The 25,207-nt window shown below is 42.2% G+C and overlaps 1 protein-coding gene across 3 annotated transcripts in view; it reads left to right on the forward strand.

Annotated features, from left to right (window-relative positions):
* ASAP1 (ArfGAP with SH3 domain, ankyrin repeat and PH domain 1) overlaps window positions 1-25,207 on the forward strand; it is a 407,716-nt gene that overhangs the window by 298,815 nt on the left and 83,694 nt on the right. For all 3 annotated transcript variants that reach the window (XM_030937519.1, XM_030937518.1, XM_030937520.1), the window contains 2 exons: window positions 18,324-18,411; window positions 21,044-21,092. In XM_030937519.1, the coding sequence (XP_030793379.1) occupies window positions 18,324-18,411; window positions 21,044-21,092 (137 nt within the window). The remainder of the gene's footprint in view (window positions 1-18,323; window positions 18,412-21,043; window positions 21,093-25,207) is intronic.

Below are 25,207 nucleotides of genomic sequence, written 5' to 3' on the forward strand. Positions count from 1 at the left end.
CTCTTAGTACACACTTGTGGCCCAGTCCTTTGTGGTAAATGACTGCCCACATCTTAAAGATTGTTGTCCTTTATGAAACTTGAGCAGCTGGATCATCTCTGTCCCTTGCCCCTCACAGCACACTTTCAGTGATTCTTGGGAGGAATTCCTCAGAGGTCTTCAGTTACCCTCAAACAGCCCAGCTAAGATTTTTAGCTGTCATGCCAGTTGTGTCCGGCTACCCATCTGATCTCAGAAATCCTGTTCACAGACTTGGATCTGTCTGTAATTATGATTGAGGCTGTCTAACAGTGATTCATTTCTTCAGCAATCTTTTTTTTTTTTTTGAGATGGAGTCTTGCTCTTTCGCCCAGGCTGGAGTGCAGTGGCACAATCTTGGCTCACTGCAACCTCCATCTCCCAGGTTCAAGCTATTCTCCTGCCTCAGCCTCCTGAGTAGCTGGGACTACAGGGGCCCACCACCACACCTGGCTAATTTTTGTATTTTTAGTAGAGACAGGGTTTCATCATATTGGCCAGGCTGGTCTCAAATTCCTGACCTTGTGATCTGCCCGCTTCGGCCTTGCAAAGTGCTGAGATTACAGGCATGAGCCACCACACCCAGCCCTTCTTCAGCAATCTTTTGTTAAGCTTCCATTCTGCCATGTTCTGGCGTAGGCATCAAAGATGCATGGATGAAAAAATAGATAATTTTTACTTTCTTATATTTAATTCCATACACAGTCACCTGTGTATACCAGAGTGAACATTTCTGATCCTTTGGCTGTGTAGATGGTGAGTTTTTAGTCAGTTACCATCGTTTTGTTTTGTTTTGTTTTGTTTAAGACAGGGTCTGGCTCTGTCACCCAGGCTGGAGTGCAGTAGCAATGATCTTGGCTTACTGCAACCTCTGCATCCTGGGCCCAAGCCATCCTCCCATCTCAGCCTCCTAAGCAGCTGGGAATACAGGCACACTTCACCACACCCAGCTAATATTGGTATTTTTTTGTGGAGGCAGGGGTTTTGCTGTGTTGCCCAGGCTGGTCTCGAACTCCTGGGCTTAAGTGATCCACCCACCTCAGCCTCCCAAAGTGCTGGGATTAGAGGCATGAGCCACTGCACCTGGCCAGAGTTACCATGTTTACCCTAACTCTCTACCTTCTGCTGCACAGCTCTCCCCTTGGATTTGTCAGGCTGTAACAGTTCTCACTAGGCATTTTGAGAAGTTATGTAATGGCTTTATCATGTTGTATCTGTTTGCTTTTCTTAGGAATCTGCTGTGGGAGGCAGTGCAGAGTGATGGGAGATCATATAGTTGATGAAGTGAATCAGTGGCACTGCTTAGTAGTTATATGACCTTGGGAAATTTGCTAAAAATAAAATAAGTTCCCTTTCCCCTCCTGTTTTTATTCCTGCCAAAACACGTTGTGGCCAAACCAACTGTTTATATGCATTCTTAAGGCTCGAATTAACAGTAAGTCTCACATCACCCACATTGTTTAGTGGCTAAGATAATGGGCTATGGCATCTGTCTGATTTGAGTCTGAATGCCAACTTTGCCATTTACTTTGTGACCTTGAGAAAAATATTTAACGCATAAAGATTATATGAGAATTCAGTGAGATGACATGCCATGTGTGGCCATTCTGTTAACAGTTATTAGTGCTATTACTGTTAGTTTATTGGATGTTGCTGACAATACTGAAATCTGTTGACAAGCAGACCCTCCTGCTACAAACATCAGCACTCTCCTGCCCCCAGAGCAGCCTGGAGGGAAATGGCTTACTCTCCTAACTTCTGATTCTCTCCTGCTGTTTTTGCTATTCTATTCCCCACTTTTCATTGGCTTTGGCCCAGACCTTTTTTGCTGCCAGTTACATCACTCATAATCACATTGCTGCTCCCACAAAAAGGTCTCTAGCCAGTTTTAGCTGGCTTTTCCTGACTCTGCAAACACCATTGATTAGAATTAGGTTGAAAATCAAGGCCAGCAGTTTTCTGAGAAAAACATAAAGGGCTTCTTTGAAAAAGTGGGGAGAAGAGCCTTTGTTGTCAGAAAACTTGAGGTGTTTGGGACACATGAAAATTCTTTGGTTTGAAGGCCCTCATCAATGTCACCTTTGCAAATTGTTCTTATCAAAGTGATTCAGGAGAGGGCCAAGTACTCATTTAGATTAATGGTGCAGGGTTTGTTGGCTTGGCCACCCAAGCAAGGTCTGCACCAGAGGTGATTCATCTCCCCAGCTTACTATTCTAAGGAGAAATACATTTCTGTGTACACCTGAAAAATTGGCAGCCCATTCTTAGAAGATTCATTCATAAATTCTTTGCTTTTCATGTATCTGTTAAGACATAAGTTTTTTTTACTGACTATTCAAAGTAATGCAGCACTGTGGGAACCAAATTCAGTGTGAATCTCTGAATTTGCTATAACAGTAGTAATATTAATGATAGCAGCTTCCAACTATGAACTATCTAGTATGTTCTAAATGTAGTATAAGATGCTTTCATTTCAAAATACCAGTTCCAGCAAATCTTTGGCAAACATTTCACTTAGCCTCAGACCAGGCCCGGTGGCTCATGCTCAATTTGGAAGGCTGAGACAGGTGGATCACTTGAGCCCAGGAGTTCAAGACCAGCCTGGGCAACATGGTGAAACCCCATATCTACAAAAAAAAAAAAAAAAGGCAAAAATTAGCTGGGCATGATGGTGTACACCTGTAGTTCCAGCTACTTGGGAGGCTCTGAAGTGGGAGGATTGCTTGAACCTGGGAGACAGAGGCCACAGTGAGCCAAGATTGCGCCACTGCACTCCAACCTGGACGACAGAGCCAAGCCCTGTCTCAAGAAAAAAAATTTTTAATCAGCCTCAAAACTTAAGTATAAAGCTTATATGAAGCCACTAAACTATTTTAATTTCTATAATTTTGAATTATTTGCTTTTTCTAACTAAAAGCATTATAATATAAATAAATACCATAAAACAAATTACACCAGAACGTATAGGAATTATAGTTGACATATTTATTGTAGTAATCTTGAAAAATGAATTTCAAAAATATAAGCAGCTATGTTCTTCAAAAACCCTACTCCCTGAATTTATTAACCACAGTGTCACATTCTGTTTAAATAATGGGTTGTAAAAAGAAAGAGAACTACCATTTGTGGAGCACTTAAAATGCACCCTGCACTTCATCTTCAAGATGGCCCTACAAGATAGGCATCACTGTCTTCATTTCTCACCATGCTGGAAGTTCCTAGGAGGCAGGGACCTCATCTTACTCAGCTTTGAATTTTCAATACCTAACACATTGCCTGACGTGTACTTAGTGCTCAGTGAATACTTTTCTAATGAGACTGCATTTTATAGTTGAAGCTCAGAGAGGTTAAGTCTCACGCTCAGGGTCATGAAGTTTGTAAATAGCTGAACCAGTTTTCCAGGCTTAAAGCCTAAACTCTTTCTTCTGTATCATAGGGTTTTTTTTCTCAGATGCCAGATTGTTGTTAGGTCTTTGAAAGTTTCATGAAGAACAGTTCTTTGCAGTGGAACTCCTTACCTTAGCCTTACCTTGATACTCCTTGAATTAGTCAGGGGTCTTAGGGTAGAGAAGGCTGTAAGGGATTCCAGGAAGGGAGGAGGAGGAGTACTAGTCATGAAGATAATGCAAGTATTCTAAGAATTTATATTTGAATCCAAAACTGCCTGAATAATATATTACGTCTTTCAGATGTCTTCAGATGCCCTTATGATTAACACTTACAGCAATTATTAAATTTATAGTCACTTTTTTCTCAATCAGCCAACACCAACAGTATTTTTAATAGCCCACAGAAGTTCATTAAGGTCTGGTGTTTTACTCAAAAGGGTTGGAAATCCAGCTGGCCTCTTTAGATGTTCCACCTCTTAGGTGGATAATGTGTGTGTGCCCACCTGCTTGATGGGCTGATCATTTTAAACAGAGGCAGAGTCAGACCACATCCTTTTGAGTCCATCTGCAGTAAATGCCCATTCAGCATCTTATTGTATATGCCTTTTATGAAGCTACTTAACTCATACTACTCATTTGTAAAACAGAATAACTGTACCTGTCTTCCATGTTGTGAGAATTAAATAAGATGATGCATTTAAAACTTTGTAGAACCTGGACCTCAATAAGTGTTTCTTAAGCTTAGCTGTTGTCATCTCAGTGAGCTGAGGTAGGGTTACAGCATCTGAAACCCTGGAGCCAGACTGCCTAGACTTGAATTTCAACTGTGACACTGAATCTCTAGTGAGGATTTTCTGTCTAAATAAAATGGGGCTATTAATAAGGCCTAATTCATAAGTGATTGTAAAGATTAAATGAGTTTATTGATTGTAAATAATTAGAACAGAATGTAGGGCAGAATTAGTGCTCAACAAATGTCAGCTATTATTATTACTACTCTAATGTATAACTATTTCCATTTTAAACTAGTTTATTGGAATTCTTTTTTTTTTTTTTTTTTTTGAGACAGCATTTCCCTTTGTTGCCCAGGCTGGAGTGCGGTGGCACCATCTTGGCTCACTGGGCTCAAGCAATTCTCATGTCACAGCCTCCTGAGTAGCTGGGACTACAGACATGTGCCGCTCACAGCCAGCTAATTTTTTAGTAGAGGCGGGGTTTCACCATGTTGGCCAGGCTGGTCTGGAATTCCTGACTTCAAGTGATCCGCCCACCTCAGCTTCCCAAAGTTCTGGGATTACAGACGTGAGCTGCCGCACCTGGCCGTTGGAATTCTTTTGTATTGCTATTTTCATTACTGCTCAGTGTACTTTACAGAGCCCATTTGGGGTACCTCTTCTCTCATAGAAATTTAATTTCTGCCTGTTAGGGATTAACAGCAGCTCTGTCACCTTCCATGGCATTTCACTAAAGCAAGAATTGGATGTGTCTCTTATCCCTTTCCTTTGGATCTTTGGATCTAAAGTGTGTTGTTTTATTGCCCTATCCAGAGCCCTGAAGATAACAGTCAGCTGCCAGGGCTTTAAAAGAAGCACTGAAAGCACATACAGGAAACAGGAAGAGACCTGCAAAATGGATTGCTCTCTTCTTTGCAATGTATTCAGTAACCTTGTTTCTGTGCCTGACCTTCGGAGCTCTCCTGGGCTGTCCTCTGATTCTACATCTTTACCCTCATTGTCACTGAAAAGAGAATGAGAATATTTTTCTTCCCTCCAGCAGATTAGAAAACAGCACTGTCAGGTGTAAAAGGGCGAACTTTGGAACCACTTAAACCCAGGCTCAAACCCCTGAAAAAAACTGTAGGACCTTGGATAAGTTACTTAAGCCTTTGGAGCCTTGTTTTTCCTCAGATATAAAATGGGCATAATTTACCCATAACTTTTTTTTTTTCCCTCTGCGATGGAGTCTCACTCTGTCACCCAGGCTAGAGTGCAGTGGTGCAATCTCGGCTCACTGAAAGCTCCACCTCCCAGGTTCACGTCATCCTCCTTTCTCAGCCTCCCAAGTAGCTGGGAATACAGGCGCCCACCACCACGCCCGGCTAATTTTTTGTATTTTTAGTAGAGTTGGGGTTTCACTATGTTAGCCAGGATGGTCTCAACCTTCTGACATCATGATCCGCCCACTTCGGCCTCCCAAAGTGCTGGGATTACAGTTGTGAGCCACCACGTCCTGCCCATTGAAATTTTTTTATTCCTTTCTAGGCTAGGTACTATTGAAACAGTGATGAATTAGTGGCCCCTGCCCTCCTGGAGCTTGGAATAAACAAAGGATAAGTCCCATAAAAGAAGTGAGCAGAAGGTTGTAATGGAAAACAAAGCAGCTACTTTAGTGTCGTCAGGGAAGGCTTTTCTGATAGTTTAGCATAAAGCTAGGCAAGGAGCAACCCCACTAGAGGGAGGAGAATGGGCCAAAATCATGAGACTGGACGGTATGTTCGTGGAACCTAAGAGAAGTGAATAAGGGTGGAAATGATAGCACTTTTCATACCCTCTGAAGAGTTCAGAGGTTCAAATAAGACACTTTTTGAAAGCTGTTGATACGTACATATTCTGGATACCAGAATTCACAAACATCCCTTCGCCTTTTTAAACAAAAGACCAGATGTTAACTTTCCTGAACAAAATTCAAAATACATCTGCAAGTGGGGCATGGTTGTGTGCACCTGTAGTCCAAGGTACTTGGGAGACTGAGGCCAGTGGGTCACTTGAGGCTAGGAATTCAAGGCTGCAGTGTGTGATGATTGCACCTGTGAATAGCCACTGTGCTCCAGCCTGGACAAAATAGCAGGACCGTGTCTCTAATAAAAGGAGTGCAACCGCAGGTCCAAGGGCACTGGTGTTGAACCTTCTCCACAGCCATGTTCCCTGGCAAAAGAAATGTAGTTGTTCTAGTATAGAAAATGTTATTTGGACATATGACATAAGCTGCGCTGTTTCCAGAACTAAGGGTCACTGTGGAATATCTTTGTCTTCCACATTGCAAATGCAAAACCTGAAGATAAAAGTTTACTAGAGGGCTTCCCAAGTTCAAGTTCTATAAAATATAAGTTTAGAAATATATCTGCTGAAGTCTTACAGGTCGTTCTTCGAAATAATACATGCAGCAGATATGTTTACTCTATTTGAATCCTGGTGGAGGTTCTTCTTTTCACTATTCGAGTCACAAGATTACATATTAGAAGCATCAGTATATAGTTGATTGCAAATGAAAACTCTCATCACTTGCATCTGAATGAACCACTGCAGGTGTTTGGTGGGGGCTGCAGTTGGCCAAATGAATCCAGTGATTCTCATCCCCGACGGTACATTGGAATTACCTGGTTCCACCCTCAGAGATTTCGATTTAACTGATCTAGAGATGAAGCCCAAGTATTGCTAACCGGGTAACTTCAACTTCAGCCAAAGCAGAGACTCTCTGAGTCCTTCCACCATTGTTTGCTACTGTTAAAATATAGAGAGGCTAGAATGGAGGTGTGTTACTCAGAAATCTGAAGCCAGTGATAGTGATATTTGTCAACTTTGTGAACTGGATTGTGGACCTCAGAACTTAAGCCAGTTTGAAGTCAGTTCTCACCACCTCTTTCTTTCTTCTAGTTCAGTACCCTTTTAATAAATGAAACAATAAAGTCAGAGCAGTGGGCAGGTCTAAGCTGCTTTCAAAGCCAGTCTCCATATTTTAAGTGCCCAGTTACTGAGTTCTTTCACCTGTCTTCTGTGTGCCTGGAGTCCCTCTGTTTGCATGCTCTGTGTCTTCACATTCACCAGGGTTGTGTGCCCTAGACTCCTCTTCTCCTCCTCACGCTGCCTATTGCCCATGCCCATTCAGTTTACTTCCATAGAGCTTCCACCTTAGACAGGATCTGATGTTCTTTTTGAACCTTAGTGACTTATTGGGAAACTCTCCCAGAGATGATTGCATTTTAACAAGGAATACTGCCTTAATCTAAAGGGAAAATTATAGTAATAGAATTTTATGTATCAGTTACGGGGACACCATCAGAGGAGATATTCTGGGAATAATTAGTAATTATAAAGATAGTTGTCTGGGTACAGCGGCTCACACCTGTAATCCCAGCAACACTTTGGGAGTCTGAGGCAGGAGGATCACTTGAGTCCAGGAGTTTGAGACCAGCCTGGGCATTGTAGCAAGACCTTGTCTCTACAAAAAAAAAAAAAGGCTGGATGTAGTGGCACATGCCTGTAATCCCAGCTACTCAGGAGGCTGAGGCAGGAGGATTGAAAATGGGAGGTCGAGGCAGCAGTGATCCATGATGATGCCATTGCACTTAGCCCGGGTGACAGAGCAAGACCCTGTCTCAAAATAAAAGAAAGTAGGTGACATTTATTGAACACTCATTACATGCTAGTCACTTTACATATGTTTTCTTTTTTAACTTTCATAACACCTTCACAAGGAAGTAGCTGTTAATCTCCTTTTTTAAGAGGAGGAAGCCTGAAAGTCACATTAAGTGCTAGAGCCAGATATGAACCCAAGAAGGTAAAGTCCAGAGCCTTTTCTGCCTCCCATTTGGAAGTGGAGCACCAGACATTTGTCAAGCATTGCCTAGTTCATTATCACAGCAGAGCTGGCATTGTTTTCCCTCATCGTGGTGAGACAGCATCAGACTCAGAAGAGCCAGGATACTTGCTCATGGCAGTATTAATGTGTGCCTGGGCCTAGACTCAAACCCAGATCTGACTGCCTCCAAAATCAGACTTTTCCCTCCACTCTACCATGGACCTTAAAGTATGAATAAATTGCTTTTCCAAATTAACAGAGTATTGCATTGCCTCCAAACTGGAAAAAACCTCGGTTCCCAGCATGCGGCTCCTTTAAAGCCAGGTGTTTTGTAGCAGTTTCTCATTTGGGCTTCAGCAGACAGCAAGCAATGCACTTTTGATTTTTAAGTCTGGCAAATCCTCTGGAATAGCAAGGGTGTCGTGGTGCTGATACTGCCTAGGATTTGAGGACCTGCCAAATAAATCTCTCTGGCTTTCATGTTGAACAGAGATTAGTAGAAACTCCTTCAAGGAACGTGTTCCATAAATGAAGAAGGGAGGACAAAATTGAAGAATTAAAATATAGAAGAGGTTACAGATCAAAACCACAGGACTCACAGCTTGTGAGGATTGAGGTTTTTAAACCTTGCCTTGGAGGTCTGACACAGTGTGTGTCATTTTGCATGCTTCCAGTGTGACTCTAATTCTAGTAGACAAGTGAGTAGAATAAAACTTCATTAATTTAGAGCCCAGAAATGTATAAAGTGTGACCATTTGGTTGCAGTATATGCTGTTGGTTCTCAGCATATATGAAGGTATATGTTAAGGGGTAAAAAGTTTTTTTTTTTTTACTTTTACTAAGGGGTAAAAAGGCTTTTTTAAAGTCTTGATTTACAAATTTGAATCTATGAAACCAAGGAACCTGCAGTTTGACATCAGCTGTCTTGTTACCTCCTGCCCACATTCCTAATATAAGAAATAATAGATTTCTTTTCTTTTCTTTTCTTTTTTTGAGACGGAGTCTCGCTCTGTCACCCAGGCTGGAGCCCAGTGGCCGGATCTCGGCTCACTGCAAGCTCCACCTCCCGGGTTTACGCCATTCTCCTGCCTCAGCCTCCTGAGTAGCTGGGACTACAGGCGCCCGCCACCTCGCCCAGCTAGTTTTTTTTTTTTTTTTGTATTTTTTGGTAGAGACGGGGTTTCACCGTGTTAGCCAGGATGGTCTCGATCTCCTGACCTCGTGGTCCGCCTGTCTCGGCCTCCCGAAGTGCTGGGATTACAGGCTTGAGCCACCGTGCCCGGCCAATAATAGATTTCTTAAAAATGTTTTAGGCCAGGTACATTGGCTCTCACCTATAATCACAGCACTTTGGGAGTCTGAGGCTTGAGCCCAGGACTTCGAGACCAGCCTGGGCTACATGGCAAAACCCCATCTCTACAGAAAAAAAAAAAAACAACACAAAACTTAGCCAGGTGTGGTGGTGCATGCCTGTTGTACCAGCTCCTTGGGAGGACTGAGGCCGGAGGATCACTGAAGCCCAGGAGGCAGAGGTTGCAATGAGCCGAGATCACACCACCGTACCCACTCTGGGTGACAGAGTGAGACCCCATCTCAAAAAAAAAAAAAAAGTTTTACTTTGACCTAATGTTCTGTTGTTAATAGCTGTGACCTTAAGGCAGAGCTAACCTTTTGGTGCCTTATTTTCCTCATCTCTCAAATAGTAATAATAGTGGTACTTAGTTGTAGGGTGGTTATGAGAATTAAGTGAGCAAGTATATGTAAAACACATGGCATGGAGCCTGGCATGAGTAAATGCTGTGTTCTCATCAACACGATGATGCCCTTGCTTTAAAGACTGCCCTTTCTGTGTGAGGCTAATAAAAGCCTCAAACACATTTTGTCTCAGCCATTCACGAGGTCATGAGTTCAAGAACAGCCTGACCAACGTGGTGAAACCCCATCTCTAGTAAAAATACAAAAAAGTAGCCGGATGTGGTGACACGTGCCTGTAATCCCAGCTACTCGAGAGGCTGAGACAGGAGAATCACTTGAACCCAGGAGGTGAAGGTTGCAGTGAGCCAAGATCACGCCACTGCACTCCAGCCTGGGCAACAGGGCAACAGAGTGAGACTCCGTAAAAAAAAAAAAAAAAAAAAAAAAAACAACAACAAAAATCCATAACTCAGATGTTTTACTGTCAAATTAATGCATTGTATACAAATATTCCAAAGGTTTTTGTTTTGTGTACCCTTGTTGGAAAACATGACATAAAGTGGCCACTGTAGTTAAATAGGAAATGTGAATTTAAAAATTCTTCCTGTACTGGCCCAAACTCTGTATACTATCAAATAGTAGGTACTCAGCACGTATTTGCAGAAATGTCTGCGTGGATGACTAGCGCATTCATTGGATGCAGTAACATCAGCCCTGCGTCTTAGCAGGAGCCCCAGTAAGCTCTTTTTTTCTATTTGCGTTGTAGCATTGATTGTTTAATGTTGATTTGAGTGGAACACCCTCTCAAAAGTAAGGTAACAGATTCCTTGCTGCAAGAAAAGACATTTTCTTGGAGATCTCCATTTTCAAATATTTCTTTATCACATATACATGCCAACTGGAAATGAGTCCCTTTATTAAAATGGTTGGGAGATACAGTGATAAATGTTTGACAAAAAAATTAATAAAATAACGGTTGGGAGGGTTAAGGGAATTCAGTCATCCACTCTAGAATGAATTACTTCAGTTAGATAATGGCTACTTATCTTCTTCGCTGTCTGAAGGATCATGCAAGGGATGTGAGAGCTTTAGTTGTGACCACAGCGTAGTAAGTTTGGAGTTTGGAACGTGCATCTGGAGGGAAAATGAGGGAACTGGCCATTTAAGGGCAATAAGAACCAGAAAAGGCAAAACCGTAAAGCCATATTTTGACTGACTTTGTAAGTTTTCCAAGGGCTTGTCTTGACTGGGAAACAGTGTGATAAGTGAGAAGAGATTTGTTCAGAATTCAGCTTTGGCATTTACTTTTTGTAAAACATAGGTTAGTTTACTTCACCTTCCTGATCCTTGGTTACCTCATTTATGAAATGGGTTTGGGAACAGTACCTAACTCACAGAGTCATTGCAAAAATTAAATAATAGAATTCATATAATGTACCTAGCAGTTTAGGAGCTCAGTTTTTTAAAAAACTGTTACCTTTTTATCTGTCTGGAAGGTCAAAAGCCAATAGTCTTGATTGCTAAAATTCTGGAGATAAGATCTCTCTGCAGTGGTAAGTGTTCAGCAGGTGCCTTAATTTCTTGCCAGGGGGTTGTTGTGGTTATTGATCGTATGCCAAAAATGTATGTCCCTGTAGGGCACAGTAGGTGTCTAACTAAATATTTATTGAATGAAAACTTTGAAATGACTGTAATGGTCTGAGCAGCTCTGCTTTCAGGCACTAGCATAGGAAGTGAAGAGAGCTTTGTCATTTTTACCTCTTTCCACTCGTCAGCCTCATCCTGGATGGGTCAGGCCTATTTTCCAAGTACTTAATTATGTTCACTTCTTGTTTGTAAAGCAGAGCAATTCAGCAAGATGATGGGAGGAAATAATTTCATTTCTGGGTACTAATTCCAGTAGCAGCTGTTTTCTGCTAACTGAGAAATATGCCTGTGTTAACAGCTTTACACTTCCAGCAACAACACTGGAACCATGGTGCACACTAAGCTGTCTAAAGACAAATGTGCGGTGTTTATTTTCTTTTAGGAAACACAGAAACATTAATTAGAATTAATGCATTCTGTTTCTGCATGCATTTCTACTTACACGTTTGATGATTTTCCTAGCTGAACATCCACTTTCTATTATGTCAAAGGGATATCTTCATCACTTCTCTTCATGAAATGTACCCAGAGCTTTCCTGGTTGAAACATTTTCAAAAATCAAAAACTTGAATAGGTTTTCCTTTTGTCTGAGGGTGTGTGGGGGAGGGGGTGTAAAATGAAGACATCGGTGTATATTGTTAATTGGGAAAAACAGTTTACAAAACAGTATATACAAGTTGAACCAACATATGTCAAAAAAAAAAAAAGACACACACATCTTGGTAAAATTAAGGTATTAACAGTGATTATTGCTGCATGTAAAAGTGAGATTAACAACTAATGTTTGGTTTCTTCTTTGTACTATCTCTGTCTCATTTTCTTCTATGAATGTGTTTTATTTTAATGAGAAGTAAAACCTATAGAAGGATAAGCCTCAGAGTTTGAAGGAACAGAGTTGTAGAATTGTCAGTTTTGAAAAGTGTCATAACTATATTTAGAGAAGCTCTTGTAGCTTTTGACAGAGATGCTGCTCAAGAGAGCCTTCAGGAACAATGTGTTCCTCCCTTCACTCACCGTTCAAGTTCCTGGACTGAGTAATTCACATACTAGGTAAAGGTTACTTGTGGAATGATACATTAAAAGTCTCCTTTTCTAGCTGTCTTAAGCCTCTGGCCACCAGCACCACTACTGTACATAGCTCTAATTCAGGCCCTCCTCATTTCGTTGCTTATCTTCCTTATTCTCTCAGCCTCTCTCTGCCTCCTCTACCTCTCCCACCACCATCCCCGTGAAATACAGGTCTTACTGGTCACTCCACTTTCTCCAGTAGATTGCCGGAGTCGTGAATGGGAATATGAGTTTTTTAGTGTCACATGCAGAGTCTCCCTTCCTGTGTGCTCAGTGTCACCTCCTGCAGCTTGTCCCCTCCTAGGCCCCAGACCTTTGGACCTGCTCCTCACGCTTCCCAGTTTGTCCGTGTTCCCTCCTCCAAGTCCTCTCTGAAGGTTAAGGCTGCCTGTGTGGAACCTTGCCTACCTCTTTGGTGCACACTCTTGAACTCAGGTCCCTGGGCTCCCTGGGCCCCATATGCGGTCAGGTCTGTTTCCGCAGATGCCTAATGTCATGGACCGTGTGTTTTTCAGATGTGTTTGGAATGTGGTAGAGGCTTAATAAATATATGATGAATGAGTAAGTAGGAATTTCAAAGTGGCTTCTAAAATTTCTCTTTTCCCCAATTATGAAAGTAAATACTTAGAGGAGAATCATATAACCAAGAAGATATTAAAATAGAAATTAATCTTTGGAGCTTTTGCTTTATTGACTTCTAACCGTTACTGTTATCAGGAAAAATGTTCTTGTGTGCTGGGCATCCAGCTGTTACTCCCCAAGCTATATCAGATTACTTTCTTTCCAGGCTGGACTGCAGAGTGAACGCAAAAGAGGAGTAGTGGGGGCTCTGACCCATCCAAACCATTTCCTCACCGGGAGAGCTTAGGAATGTTACTTAACCTCTCTGCGCCTTCATTTCTTCACTTAGTAAAAGAAACTAAAGACTTCCCTCACAGGTAGTACATGAGATAGCATATGACATAAGATGCCTGGAATGTAGTCATTAAAATAGTAAATATTTACTGAGGGCTGGGCACAGTGGTACATGGCTATAATCTCAGCACTTTGAGAGGCCGAGGCAGGAGGATCACTTGAGGCCAGGAGTTTAAGACCAGTTAAAGCAAGACCCCATCTCTACAAAAATTTAAAAAATTAGGCATGGTGAGGCAGTCCTGTAGTCCCAGCTACTTGGGAGGCTGAGGCAGGAAGATGCCTTGAGCCCAGGAGTTCAAGGCTGCAGTGAGCCATGATTGCACCACTGCATTCCAGCCTGGGCAACAGAGTGAGATCCTGTCTCTTAAAAATACGTATTTTTTTAAATTAGCCTCATGTGGTGGCGTGCACTTACAGTACCGGTTACTAGGAAGGCCAAGGTAGGACAATAACTTTAACCTGGGAGGTCAAGGCTGCCATGAGCCGTGGTCTTGCTAGTACCTGATGTGTGCCAAACACATTTTAATGAGAAAAACGTGTGTGTCCTTAGTGAGAAGGAAGATAGGAAGCAAATAAGGAGCGATAAGAGCCAGAAAGAAAATAAAGCAGGGTGTACAAGAATGGAACATTATGGGGAGGTGGTCAGGCCAGGTACCGCCCGCTCTAAGGAGGTGCTGATTGATGAGAGTCCTGCAGGGAGTGAGCAGGGAGCTCTCCGAGGGCCTGCAGGCGAGTGTGAGCAGCAGGAGGGACCAGTGCCCCTCCTCAGCCAAAGGAACAACTCAGAGTGACAGGAGCTGAGTGCGAGAAGGGGCCTGCATTTGGTGCCTGGAGGTCATGGCGCAGATGTGTGTTTATTCTGAGCAGGATGGGAATCAACAGCAAGGACTCAGTAGATACATAGACATTTCCAGAGTTTCTCTTCTGTTTTGTTTTCTTTTTTCTCTCCTGTACTTAAATAATATGAAAGCATTTCCTAAACTGTTCCACTGTGGTGTAGCCCAGAGTAAATCATTTAGTTTTACTTTTAGTCTGCTGAAATCCCAAGAAAGATTATACACCATCTCTAATCATTATACCTATAAATTAGTACTGAATGTCAAGAAAATGCTTTGAAATTTTGGAAAGTTATACAAACATGTGAAGTTACAATTACTACTTTAGTGATTTCTGTGCTTCAAATGCCTTGGTTTTTGGACTTCTGTGGAGCATACCATTCCCCTCTGGTATTCATGGACCAGTCAGCACTGGGTATGTCAGCTGCTTAGTCAAAACTTATGTGTACTTGGCTCCTCAAAGTCACATTTGGGATGATGGCCATTTGTCACGTGCCTCACTGGCAGCTTAGTTTGGAGAAGAACACTATGTGTAGGCAAGATGTGCCTGTGTCAAATGTGGTTCATGTTAACGTAGCAAAAGTCAGTCTAGTAGATTTGACAAACTTCTAAGAGAATAAACATCATACGTCATCACCATTGAAGTTGTGGGTCAATCATGGAATGACTTAAACGGTATAAATTACTTATCAGCAAAATACTTTGAAATAGTCCATGCTTAGAAATGAGAGGTGAGGAGGGTGGGACTAGGGAAAGGAGCAGAAAAGATAACTATTGGGTACTTGGCCTAATACCTGGGTGATAAAATAATATGTACAACAAACCCCTGTGTTTACCTACATAATAAACATTCACAGGTACCCCCAAACCTGAAAGTTTTTTTTTTTTTTTTTAAAGAAAGAAAGAAATGAGAGCTGAGACCTGAGGCCAGCATGGTGCCTCATGCCTGTAATCCCCGCTGAGGCAGACAGATCACTTGAGCTCAGGAGTTTAAGAGCAGCCTAGGCAACTTGGAGAGAGACTGTCTCCACAAAAAAATACGAAAAAAAAAAAAAAAAAAAAGGTGTGATGTTGTGCATCCATAGTCCCAGCTACTTGGGAGGCTGAGGTGGGAGGATCGCTTGAGGCTAGGAGGTTGAGACTGCAGTGATCAATGATCACCCCACTGCACTCTAGCCTGGCCGACAAAGCGAGACCCTATCTCAATAAAAACAAAAAGGAGAAAGGAAAAGAAAGAAATGAGAGGTAAATGGTGCTGTTTAACTTGCCTGAATGCAGTTAATACTCAGCTGAGTGTATGGTTTTTTGGTTTTTGGTTTTTGGTTTTAAGATTTATATCTACTCTTGGTTGTATCTGTTGGTAAGATTGTTCAGAAACACCGCAGAAACCTAGATTTTGGAAGAATTAAAAAATAAAGTTAACCTTCTGTCGCGTTCAAATGTGAATAGTGTCTAAAAATTACTAAATTTTTTTTTTTTTTTTTTTTTTTTTTTTTTTTTTTTTGAGACAGAGTCTTGTTCTGTAGCCTTGTTGCCCAGGCTGGAGTGCAATGGCGTGACTTTGGCTTACTACACCTCCACCTTTCAGGCTCAAGTGATCCTCCTGCCTCAGCCTGAGTAGCTGGGATTATAGGCATGCACCGTCATGCTTAGCTAAGTTTTGTATTTTTAGTAGAGATGGGGTTTCGCCATGTTGGCCAGGCTGGTCTCAAACCCCAGGTCTCAAGTGATCTGCCTGCCTCAGCCTCCCAAAGTGCTAGGAGTACAGGCACAAGCCACCACGCCTGATCAGCTTAAAAATTATTACATTTTTCAAAGGCAGTCCTTCCCTACTTAAGAAACCTGAAACCTCTTATTATGCATAATCAACTTAAGCTTGGGAAGTTCTTCCTTATGTCTGGCCCAAATCATCTTCTACAGTTGGAGTACATTTCTTTTCATCTGAGCTAATGGAAAACAGCTGCCCAACCTTCCCAATAACAACCTGCATGTACTTGAAGATGGTCATTAAGTCACCCTCTAGCTTTCCCTCCTCTGTACTAAGTAACGTCTCTAACTCACCTTCAGAGTTTCCATTTTCCACCCTTTTAATCATCTCTTCATCTCCCCAAGCTTTTCTGCATCCTTCTTTGAATGTGGTTTCCAAATTGGAACATAATAACATAGCAAGAGTTGCCCTCACCATTAACTGGGTCGCTGCCTTTTCAGGTGATCATATGCCATTGTCATTTATATGAGAAACTCAGTAATTTTATCAACATCCAAAAAGATGAGATGTAGAACTAACAGTTCTTTTTACAGTGAGCTAAGCCTGCTTTGTGGCTGCAGATTCTGATTTTGGAGTCTGAGGCCTTTAGCAACCCAAAACTCAGTAGTTTTCTTTTTTTAGAGATGGAGTTTTGCTCTTGTTGCCCAGGGTGGAGTGCAGTGGCGCTCTGTTGCTCACTGTAACCTCCACCTCCCAAGTTCAAGCGATGCTCCTGCCTCAGCCTCCCGAGTAGCTGGGATTACAGGTGCCCACCACCACGCCAGGCTAATTTTGTATTTTTAGTAGAGACAGGGTTTCTCCATGTTGGTCAGGCTGGTCTCAAACTCCCGACCTCAGGTGATCTGCCCACCTCAGCCTTTCAAAGTGCTGGGATTACAGGCATGAGCCACCTCATCCGGCTCTTCAGCTGTTTTCTAAGAAAAATTTGCAGGCCCACAAGCTCCTGCCTCCGCTTCTAGGTTAGGTGACATGTTCTGGAGTATAAGAATCTTCCCAAGCACTGTTTCCTCTTAGGCAAAGTTCTCTTGTACTTGACTTCTGGTTCCATTTCTAAATCAAAGGTACATGCATTGAACACGGAATCCCCTGGGGTCTCTTACTTCCTCCCCCAAAGCAGTTTGCTTTGGAACAGATAGATATGTGACAAAGGGCATTGTTTTCTATGTCTAATCTCATTGAAATCATAGAGGGAGAAAGATCTTGAAAAATGGTCCAGCGAACACAGGAAGATAAATAGAAATTGTTTAATGCCTGTTATTTAGGAGAGGTAGCAGTGTGTCATTGAAGTTGTCTTGTTTGTATGCCATCTCTGTTGTTTCAGGCTTACCGATGTGACTTGTCTCTAACTCCCTCCCCCTCTCTTTTCCCTAAAAATTTTAATTCCTCACCTGGAGATGCTCCTGGTACTAGGATTTTCAGAACCACAGCGCTCAATTGAAACAGAGACATAGATCCAACTAAAGAGTTTCATTGCTTATTTCTCCAGGCTTCTCGTACTCGAGCACAGCCCAGGCCAGGCACTCAAACATTTCATTCCTTGGTCAGCTTCTGCAGGAAGGAGGGATCCTAGTATCACCCACTGTCCGGCATGTGACCTTGGACATGGGCGGGCAGGAGAGTGTTTTGACCAGTGTGAATATGTGGTGAGATTCCTAAGTTAGCATGACTATCTAGATACTGTAGGGTCTGTTTTATATGTGTGACCAAGAGATTTGCTGATAAGTTATATGAAATCCTTATCAAATTTTCTCTCTCTCCAGATATTGGGGTTCATTAAGCATTGCCTCACAGGTAGTAATTGTCATTGTACTTCTGAGAGAAGTAATGTAAATTTTGCATCACAACCAAAATTTGTTGAATCTGTGGATACCTGGGAGATCAATTTGGGGATGATTGATTACTGGGGTCATTTTGAATGAATAAATGAAATATAGTTCAGCTACGTTTCGCAGTAAGATACAGCATTAAAAGTGCCAACTGTTGGTGCTTAGGTATGTGTAGGTTCCAGAAAGGTGCATTTCCATGGACCATGCCCACTGTTCATTGGAAGTGAGGTGGATTATTTTTTATTCTCTTCTGAAAAATCACCAGGATATTTATGCACAGTTTAAAGACATTTAGTAGGACACCTAATTTTTTTCCATCTTTAATGAGATTCAGAATTCAAGTGGGATAAATAAAACTGTACTAAACTTACAGCTTATATTTGAGGGCAGAAACCTACAGATCTGTTGTCTTCTTGCAGCAAACTTGTAACAATGCTCAGATGTCTGTTTCTTCATTGCTAAAAATGTATTTTTGTATCACTGAGCAGGCCTTGTGAACTGCATACCTGCCCTGCAGGGCACTGAACCTGCAGACAAGAGAGTGGAGCTGTATATAACTTCTCCATTTTCTCTTTTTTTCCAGTCTAATAGGCAACCAGCTAAGTTGAACCTTCTCACCTGCCAAGTAAAACCTAATGCCGAAGACAAAAAATCTTTTGACCTAATATCACGTAAGTCCTTTTTCTCTCTCTGAGTTGGTTATTGTGGCTTCTGACACCTACACATTTCCATTCTCCAGGTCAGCAGCTTTCCAAGCGGGACTCCTCAGAGTTGGCATTGGAACAGTTTCTTGTTATTCCTGCATGTGCTGCTCTAGAAAGATGCCCCGGGTCTCTTAATTTCCACTGAGCCCACCTGCAATTGACAAGGCATAGCAGTGTCAGATCTGACCAGCAATAGAATAGAATCTAGGATTTGTACATTGAACTAGACCAATGCTTGACTGTGAGTACACAGCTTTATCCCCTTGGAGAGATGTTTCTAAGTGTATTCCCATTTTCTGTCTTAGATCTACTGAATTATAGTTGTTGGTATAAGGCCCAGACGTAGTTTAAAAAAAAAAAAAAGCTGCTAGGTGATTGAGGTGATTATAATGTGTACGTGTGGTTAAGAAGCACAGATATAGACTTGGGAATGCAGATGTGCCATTATATCTGTACAGCACATTTGCCCAGAGTTATATCCCTGCAAAATCTAACTCTTAAAGGAAAAATCATTTACTTGCTTCCAAGCAGAAGTGCCTTCAACCTCCATGAATTGATGGCACTGCACCCTGTCACCCTTCTACTTCATGATTCAGAGTTTACTATTCTCCTGTGATGAGAGAGTGTAATGAGCTACCCACCCCACAGCCGGTTATAGCCTGTGCCCTCACAGTGTGTAAAGAGTTGGGGGGAGATGTTCCTCTAGGCCGGCTACCTGTGCTTGTACTGGTTCCCATGGGTATGTTTACCGACCCACACTGTAGCTGAGAGGAGACCTCTTTGTAAAGAGAGGATGACAGTGCCAATGAAATGACTCTCATGAATATCCTGAAATCCTGCAACACTAATCTTAAGTATCCTTCCTTCTCTATCACAGCCCAGCAAGGCAGACCCACAGCCAAAGTGGATGATCTATATATAGAAGCACAGAAATATTTTCCTGCCCTTTGAAACCCTTCTGATGCAGTTGTGTGAACAGTCCTGACCCAAAAGATAAAATCAGTCATGAGGTTCTTTAGGTGTAGTCGAAGCTGCATTCTGCAGCATCTGTATGAAGTTTAGATTCCCTGTGATTTTCATTACCAAGAGATTTCTTGAGTTATTGACTGAGAAAGAAATATGAAAATTTTGAATTATTTTATGACTTCAAAAAGCCAAGAATCCCTAGTTATGAGAATCTATAGGTTATTAATAATAGTTGTCAGTTATAGAGCATCTAATACATGCCAGGTGCTTTATATACATTATTGCTAATCCTCACGAAAGCCCTATCGGTTTTCCATTTTACAGAAGAAAAAACTGAGACTCCAAGAGGTTCAGTGACCTAAAGAAGATCACACAGCAGTAAAGCAGAGATTCAGCCAAAGCTCTCAGCACTGCCACCCATGGCATGTTCTTTTTTGTTTTGTTTTGTTTTGGGGTTTTATTTTTGTTTTTGTTTTTGTTTTTTTGAGACAGGGCCTCACTGTGTCACCCAGGCTGGAGTGCAGTGGTTCAGTCACAGCTCACTGCAGCCTCAACCTCCTGGTCTCAAGTGATCCTCCTGCTTCAGCCTCCCAAGTAGCTGGGACTACAGGTGCACGCCACCGCATCTGGCTAATTTTTAATTTTTTTGTAGAGGCAGGATCTGTATGTTGCTGAGGCTGGTCTCAAACTCCTAGGCTTAAGCAGTCCTCCTGCCTTGACCTCCCAAAGTGTTAGGATTACAGTCATGAGCTGTAATATTAAGCATGATGTGTTCTTTGACATACACATTGTCTCTGTCTCCAGGGGAGATGAAGGGTGTGATTGCCTAGCCTAGTCACACAGGAGGTGCTCAGAATGTGTTAGTTTAACCTGAATATATTGAGAAAGAGCTTCCCTCATGTACACCCTGCCCAAAGTATCCAAGTTAGGCCACTCCTTCCCTTACATGGATAGCAGAGATTGAGCCTTTCTTCCTGCAACCTGATTCAACCAGAGAGCAGCCCCAGCATCTGGGGCATAGTATTCCTAGTGTCGGGGGTGTTGGGGCTGCCCCGTGGTTAAGTCTCAGAACAAATGGGGAATAGTAAATGAATCATTTCTGAAAAGGAGGGTTTTAAAACACACACACACACACACACACACACACACACACACACAGTAATAGTTGAATTGAAAATGAAACAGAAAATACTGAGTTAGCTGTCACTCTCCAGTTTGTCATAGAAATCCATTTGGATCAAATAGGACCTTCCCCTCTCCTCACTGTTTATTCAAAAGCAGTGTCAGATGTTTGCATGGTATTTGTGGTTATTTCATTGTATTCTTGTTGCACTTAAGAAAAATAATCTTGACAGAATGAATCATGTAGCTGTTTTATTGCTGTGTGACCTTGTGTAAGTCACTGAACCTCTTGGAGCCTCAGTTTGTCTGTAAAATGAGAAACAGATAGGGCTTTTGTGAAGATTAGCAATAATATACACGAGGCACCTGGTACATAATGGTGTAAAACTAAAATAATATTAAAATTCTACTTTTACTGGGTTGGTCTTCTTTCCAGGAACTTAAATCTGTGTTATACCTGAAAGTACCCTGCTTTCTAAGGTTTCACTTATTTTTCTTTTTTTTGTTTTAGATAATAGAACATATCACTTTCAGGCAGAAGATGAACAGGATTATGTAGCGTAAGTAGTTTTGAAATAAAGGTGCAATGCCTTGGATTGAAAAAGCACCTCTCTCTTTATGATATACATTAACATTTTCTTTTCATTTGTAAGAACCTCACCTGGTGGCTCCATGCTTCTTTCTTGCCTGTGGGCCATGTTGCTCTTCTCTGTCTGTGGTTCTCCCTCTTGTCTACTCAATAAGTTCTGGTACCTCCTGCAAGATTCTGCTCAAGCCTCACCCTCTCTGGGGTTATAGCTCCCTACTCTCTGCCCATGGTCTCTTCATACCCTTCTGTGATCCTGTGGTGCATGTCTGTAGCCCTCTAGAGACCAAGGACTTTTTGAGGACAAGGACCGTGCCTTATGCATCTTTTAATCACATCCCCTGCTCTCAGGAGGGGCCTTTGCTCAGTTTTTGGTGGCCAAACATATCAGCCAGCCTACCTGGACACTTGACCGTTACTGTAAGAGGAGTAGGAGAGCCGGGCCCTAAAGTAAGGAACACTGGCCTGTGCCTTTCACTGGGGTGAACAGAGTCAATAAAAAGGAGCTTGATACAGTGGGAAGGACCGGGTTGGTATCACATACTCCTGGGTTGGAGTTTTGCCCTTACCTGACCAGGTATGCAACCTTAGATAGTCCCTCGCCCCTTTTTTAAAACACTAGCCCTGGTCCTGAGCCATCTTTATTCCCTCCTCTGTCCTGTAGCCTGCCTAGACTGGAAAAGGCAGTGTGTGACTATTACAAATCTCAGCCGCTTGGGAGAGGGATGTTTTTGTTAAAGTGGGCAATTAGTGTTCACTTTTTTTTTTTTATTTCTAATGAGTACTTGGGGTAATTTGGACCGAGTTTGATAAACTAGTCAAACTTCCTGTCCCATCAGTGGCACAGAATACATGCTGTGTTCCTCTCTTATTTCTGGAGAGCCACAGAATTCCGCTCATACCCTTTTTGCCTTACACTCACCCCTTTTCTGTCTCCCAGTTGCTTACTTGCTTTTGTTATTGCTCACACACACACAGTCTTCTCTGGGGAATTTTACTCTTCCCATTTCAAAGGAGAAATGATAGAGGATCAGAAAGACAAGAGAACGTGGGTAGAAAAGATACGGAAGTGGGAGGAACAGGGTGGTGAAAGAAAACTGAGAGAGAAGGTAGAAAGACAAAGGAAAAGGAGGAGAAAGGTCTAATTAGCCATGCATTATTTGAATATTTAATGAATGCCAGCTGTATGCCAAGACTATGCAAAGCCTTGAGAATACAACATTAAATTAGACGGAGCCCCTGCCCTGAAGGAACTGCATCTCTACTGCAGGAGGCTGTCATAGGTGCGACATAGTGCAGGTGCTAAGAGTAAGGGCAGAGGAGGCCATGTGCTGCAGGAATAGACTCGGGACACACACCCTCATGGCTTCCTGGGGTTGTTGCTGAGAGATGACTTCCAAGAGGAAGGTAAGCCTGAACTGGCTCATGAACATAGGGGAGGGTTGTAAATACTGTATGCTCCAGGCAGGAGGCTCTGGTGGCACAGAAACAGGATGAAATTGGAAGGAAGTGATTGATGACTTGGTGTTATGGGTATAGAGTTGGTGGACTGAAAGGTGACTAGAAGTCAATGAGAAAGGAAGAAGTCAGAGGCCTGGCCCTCCACCCACAGATTCAGAGAGAGGTACTATTTATAATAAACATGGGTAATAGTTACTGAGATGTTATGTGCTAAATGCACTTCATGTCTTATTAATCCTCACAACCCCAGAAAGTAGGGACTTTTGTCCCTAGTTTGCAAATGAGGAAACAGAGGCACAATGTGCACATGGTAACAGTCCGGTAAGCTAGGATTTGAACCCGGACAGAATTCCACAGTCACCTTGGAATATTGTTTCTCCTTATCTGATTTCGTTCTCTCCTCCTCATTTCCCTTTCTCAAAACCCTAAGTGGAACACAGGTGAGTAATTTGGGTGAGGCAGGGAACACAACCACTTTGTTTTCCCTTATGACTGAAACTCAGGCCTTCAGTATTTTATTTACTCTTAGGACTTAACAGGTAATTCAGTCCCAGTTTTGTTAGAGATTCATTTCCTGCCCATGAGACTTAACATTTTTCAGTACAAGGATTACGTGGCCCATCCTGAAGTTGTACATTTTGCACTTTGCAGTTTTGTTTTGTTTTTGAGACAAGGTTTCACTCTGTCACACATGCTGGAGTACAGTGGCATGATTATAGCTCAGCTGCAGCCTCAGTCTCCCAGGCTCAGGTGATCCTCCTGTCTCAGCCTTCCAAGTAGCTAGTGCTACAAGCATACATCACCACTCCCAGCTAATGTTTCTTTCTTTTTTTTTTTTTTTTTTTTTTTTTTAGTAGCCATGAGGTCTTGCTGCTGTTACCCAGGCTGGCCTCAAACTCCTGAGCTCAAGCCATCCTCCCACCTCGACCCCACGAAGTGCTGGGATTACAGGCGTGAGCTACAGTGCCTGGCCTGCTTTCTCTTTGGGTGCTGGTGGTGAGAGGGAAACTTTGTTTTGAGTGCTGTAGGAGGTCATGGCAGTCCACAAAGAAAGCACATGCCCCAGAGGGAAGCCTTAGTTCTTCACTTACCTCCAGGTTACAGAGAGGCAGTTTCGCTGCGTCACTGAGTTTATTTTTCATATGAAAGTGTTCGATGAAATTGAATGAAAAAATTTCTTCTCACTGAGGAAAGTTCACAAAGAGCAGGTGCATGTTAGACTCATTTGGCTTCTTGTCCAGGCTCTGCTGGCTACTGGCGTGTGTGTGTGTATGTGTGTGGAGTCTTGCTCTGTTGCCCAGGCTGGAGTGCAGTGGCGCGATCTCAACTCACTGCAACCTATTCCTCCCAGGTTCAAGCAATTCTGCTGCCTCAGCCTTGCAAGTACCTGGGACTACAGGCGCCCGCCACCATGCCTGGCTAATTTTTTTGTATTTTTAGTAGAGACGAGGTTTCACCATGTTAGCCAGAATGGTCTCGATCTCCTGACCTCGTGATTTGCCCGCCTCAGCCTCCCAAAGTGCTGATGAGATTACAGGTGTGAGCGTGGCTTTTTTTAAACGAGATCTCTCTATGTTGCCCAGGCTGGACTTGAACTCCTAGGCTAGAGTGATCTTCCCGCTTCAGCCTCCCCAGTAGCTGGGACTACATACATGCACTACAGTGGTTAGTGGTTTTTTAACCTTAGGCAGATCATCTGGCTTCAGGCTTCTCATCAGTAAGATGCGATTATGTACCTCGATTGCAGAATTTTGAGAGGATAAGGTATGTAAAGCCCTTAGCACAGTGCCGAGTTATTTTTTATCTTATAAAACTCAAAACTACTTTTAAAGTATTAAAATACAATTATTCATTCTTTATGCTTTTGAGTATGCTTACTTGAAAATAATTTAAAAGTTAAAAAATGTTGTCACAAATGATCACTGTGATTCTTGGTCCTTTTGAAATTTAGCCATTTGTTTCCACCAAATTTGAATTATTTTCTCTAGAAAATTATCTTTTAAATATACTTTTTCTGATTATCGTGACAACTTCTTTATTTATTTGTCATGAGCTCCTAAGTAAAGAGGCAAATGGAAGGAACTCTGAAAAAGTGAGTCAACAAAAGTGTTTTCTTATTCCCATCTGGTCTGACACATTCCAGGCTAGGACCTTAGGCAAGTCATATAACTTCAGTTTCCTCATCTATAAAGTATTATAAACCCTAACTTAGAGGCATGTTGGAAGATTCTACAGGTTGAGTATCCCTTATTTGAAATGCTTGGGACCACAACTGTTTTGGATTTCGAATTTGGGCTGTTCAATTTATATGTTAAAAATTGTGTACATAGTAGATACCGGCCAATGTTAGCCAAATGCTATAATGCCTGAGGCAAGCAAAACAGAGGCTTTGCAGTCATATGAAAAGTCCAGTAACATCAGTGCCGCTGATAAAATGCAGTGGTCAGTTCTGTTGAACCCAGGTTCTTGATTTGTTTTTAACAAAACAATTTCTAGTTTCTAACTTCAAACTAACTGATATAAAAATACTGTTTTAATCTTCTAAAAGGTATAAAATCCCCCCATTCCTTCTGCGTATGAATTCCTAGACCGTTGGTTTTGAAATGTTCGGTTTTCTGAATCACAGTA

This window comes from Rhinopithecus roxellana, chromosome 9 (assembly GCF_007565055.1).
Source record: "Rhinopithecus roxellana isolate Shanxi Qingling chromosome 9, ASM756505v1, whole genome shotgun sequence".
Classification (NCBI taxonomy): Eukaryota; Metazoa; Chordata; class Mammalia; order Primates; family Cercopithecidae; genus Rhinopithecus; species Rhinopithecus roxellana.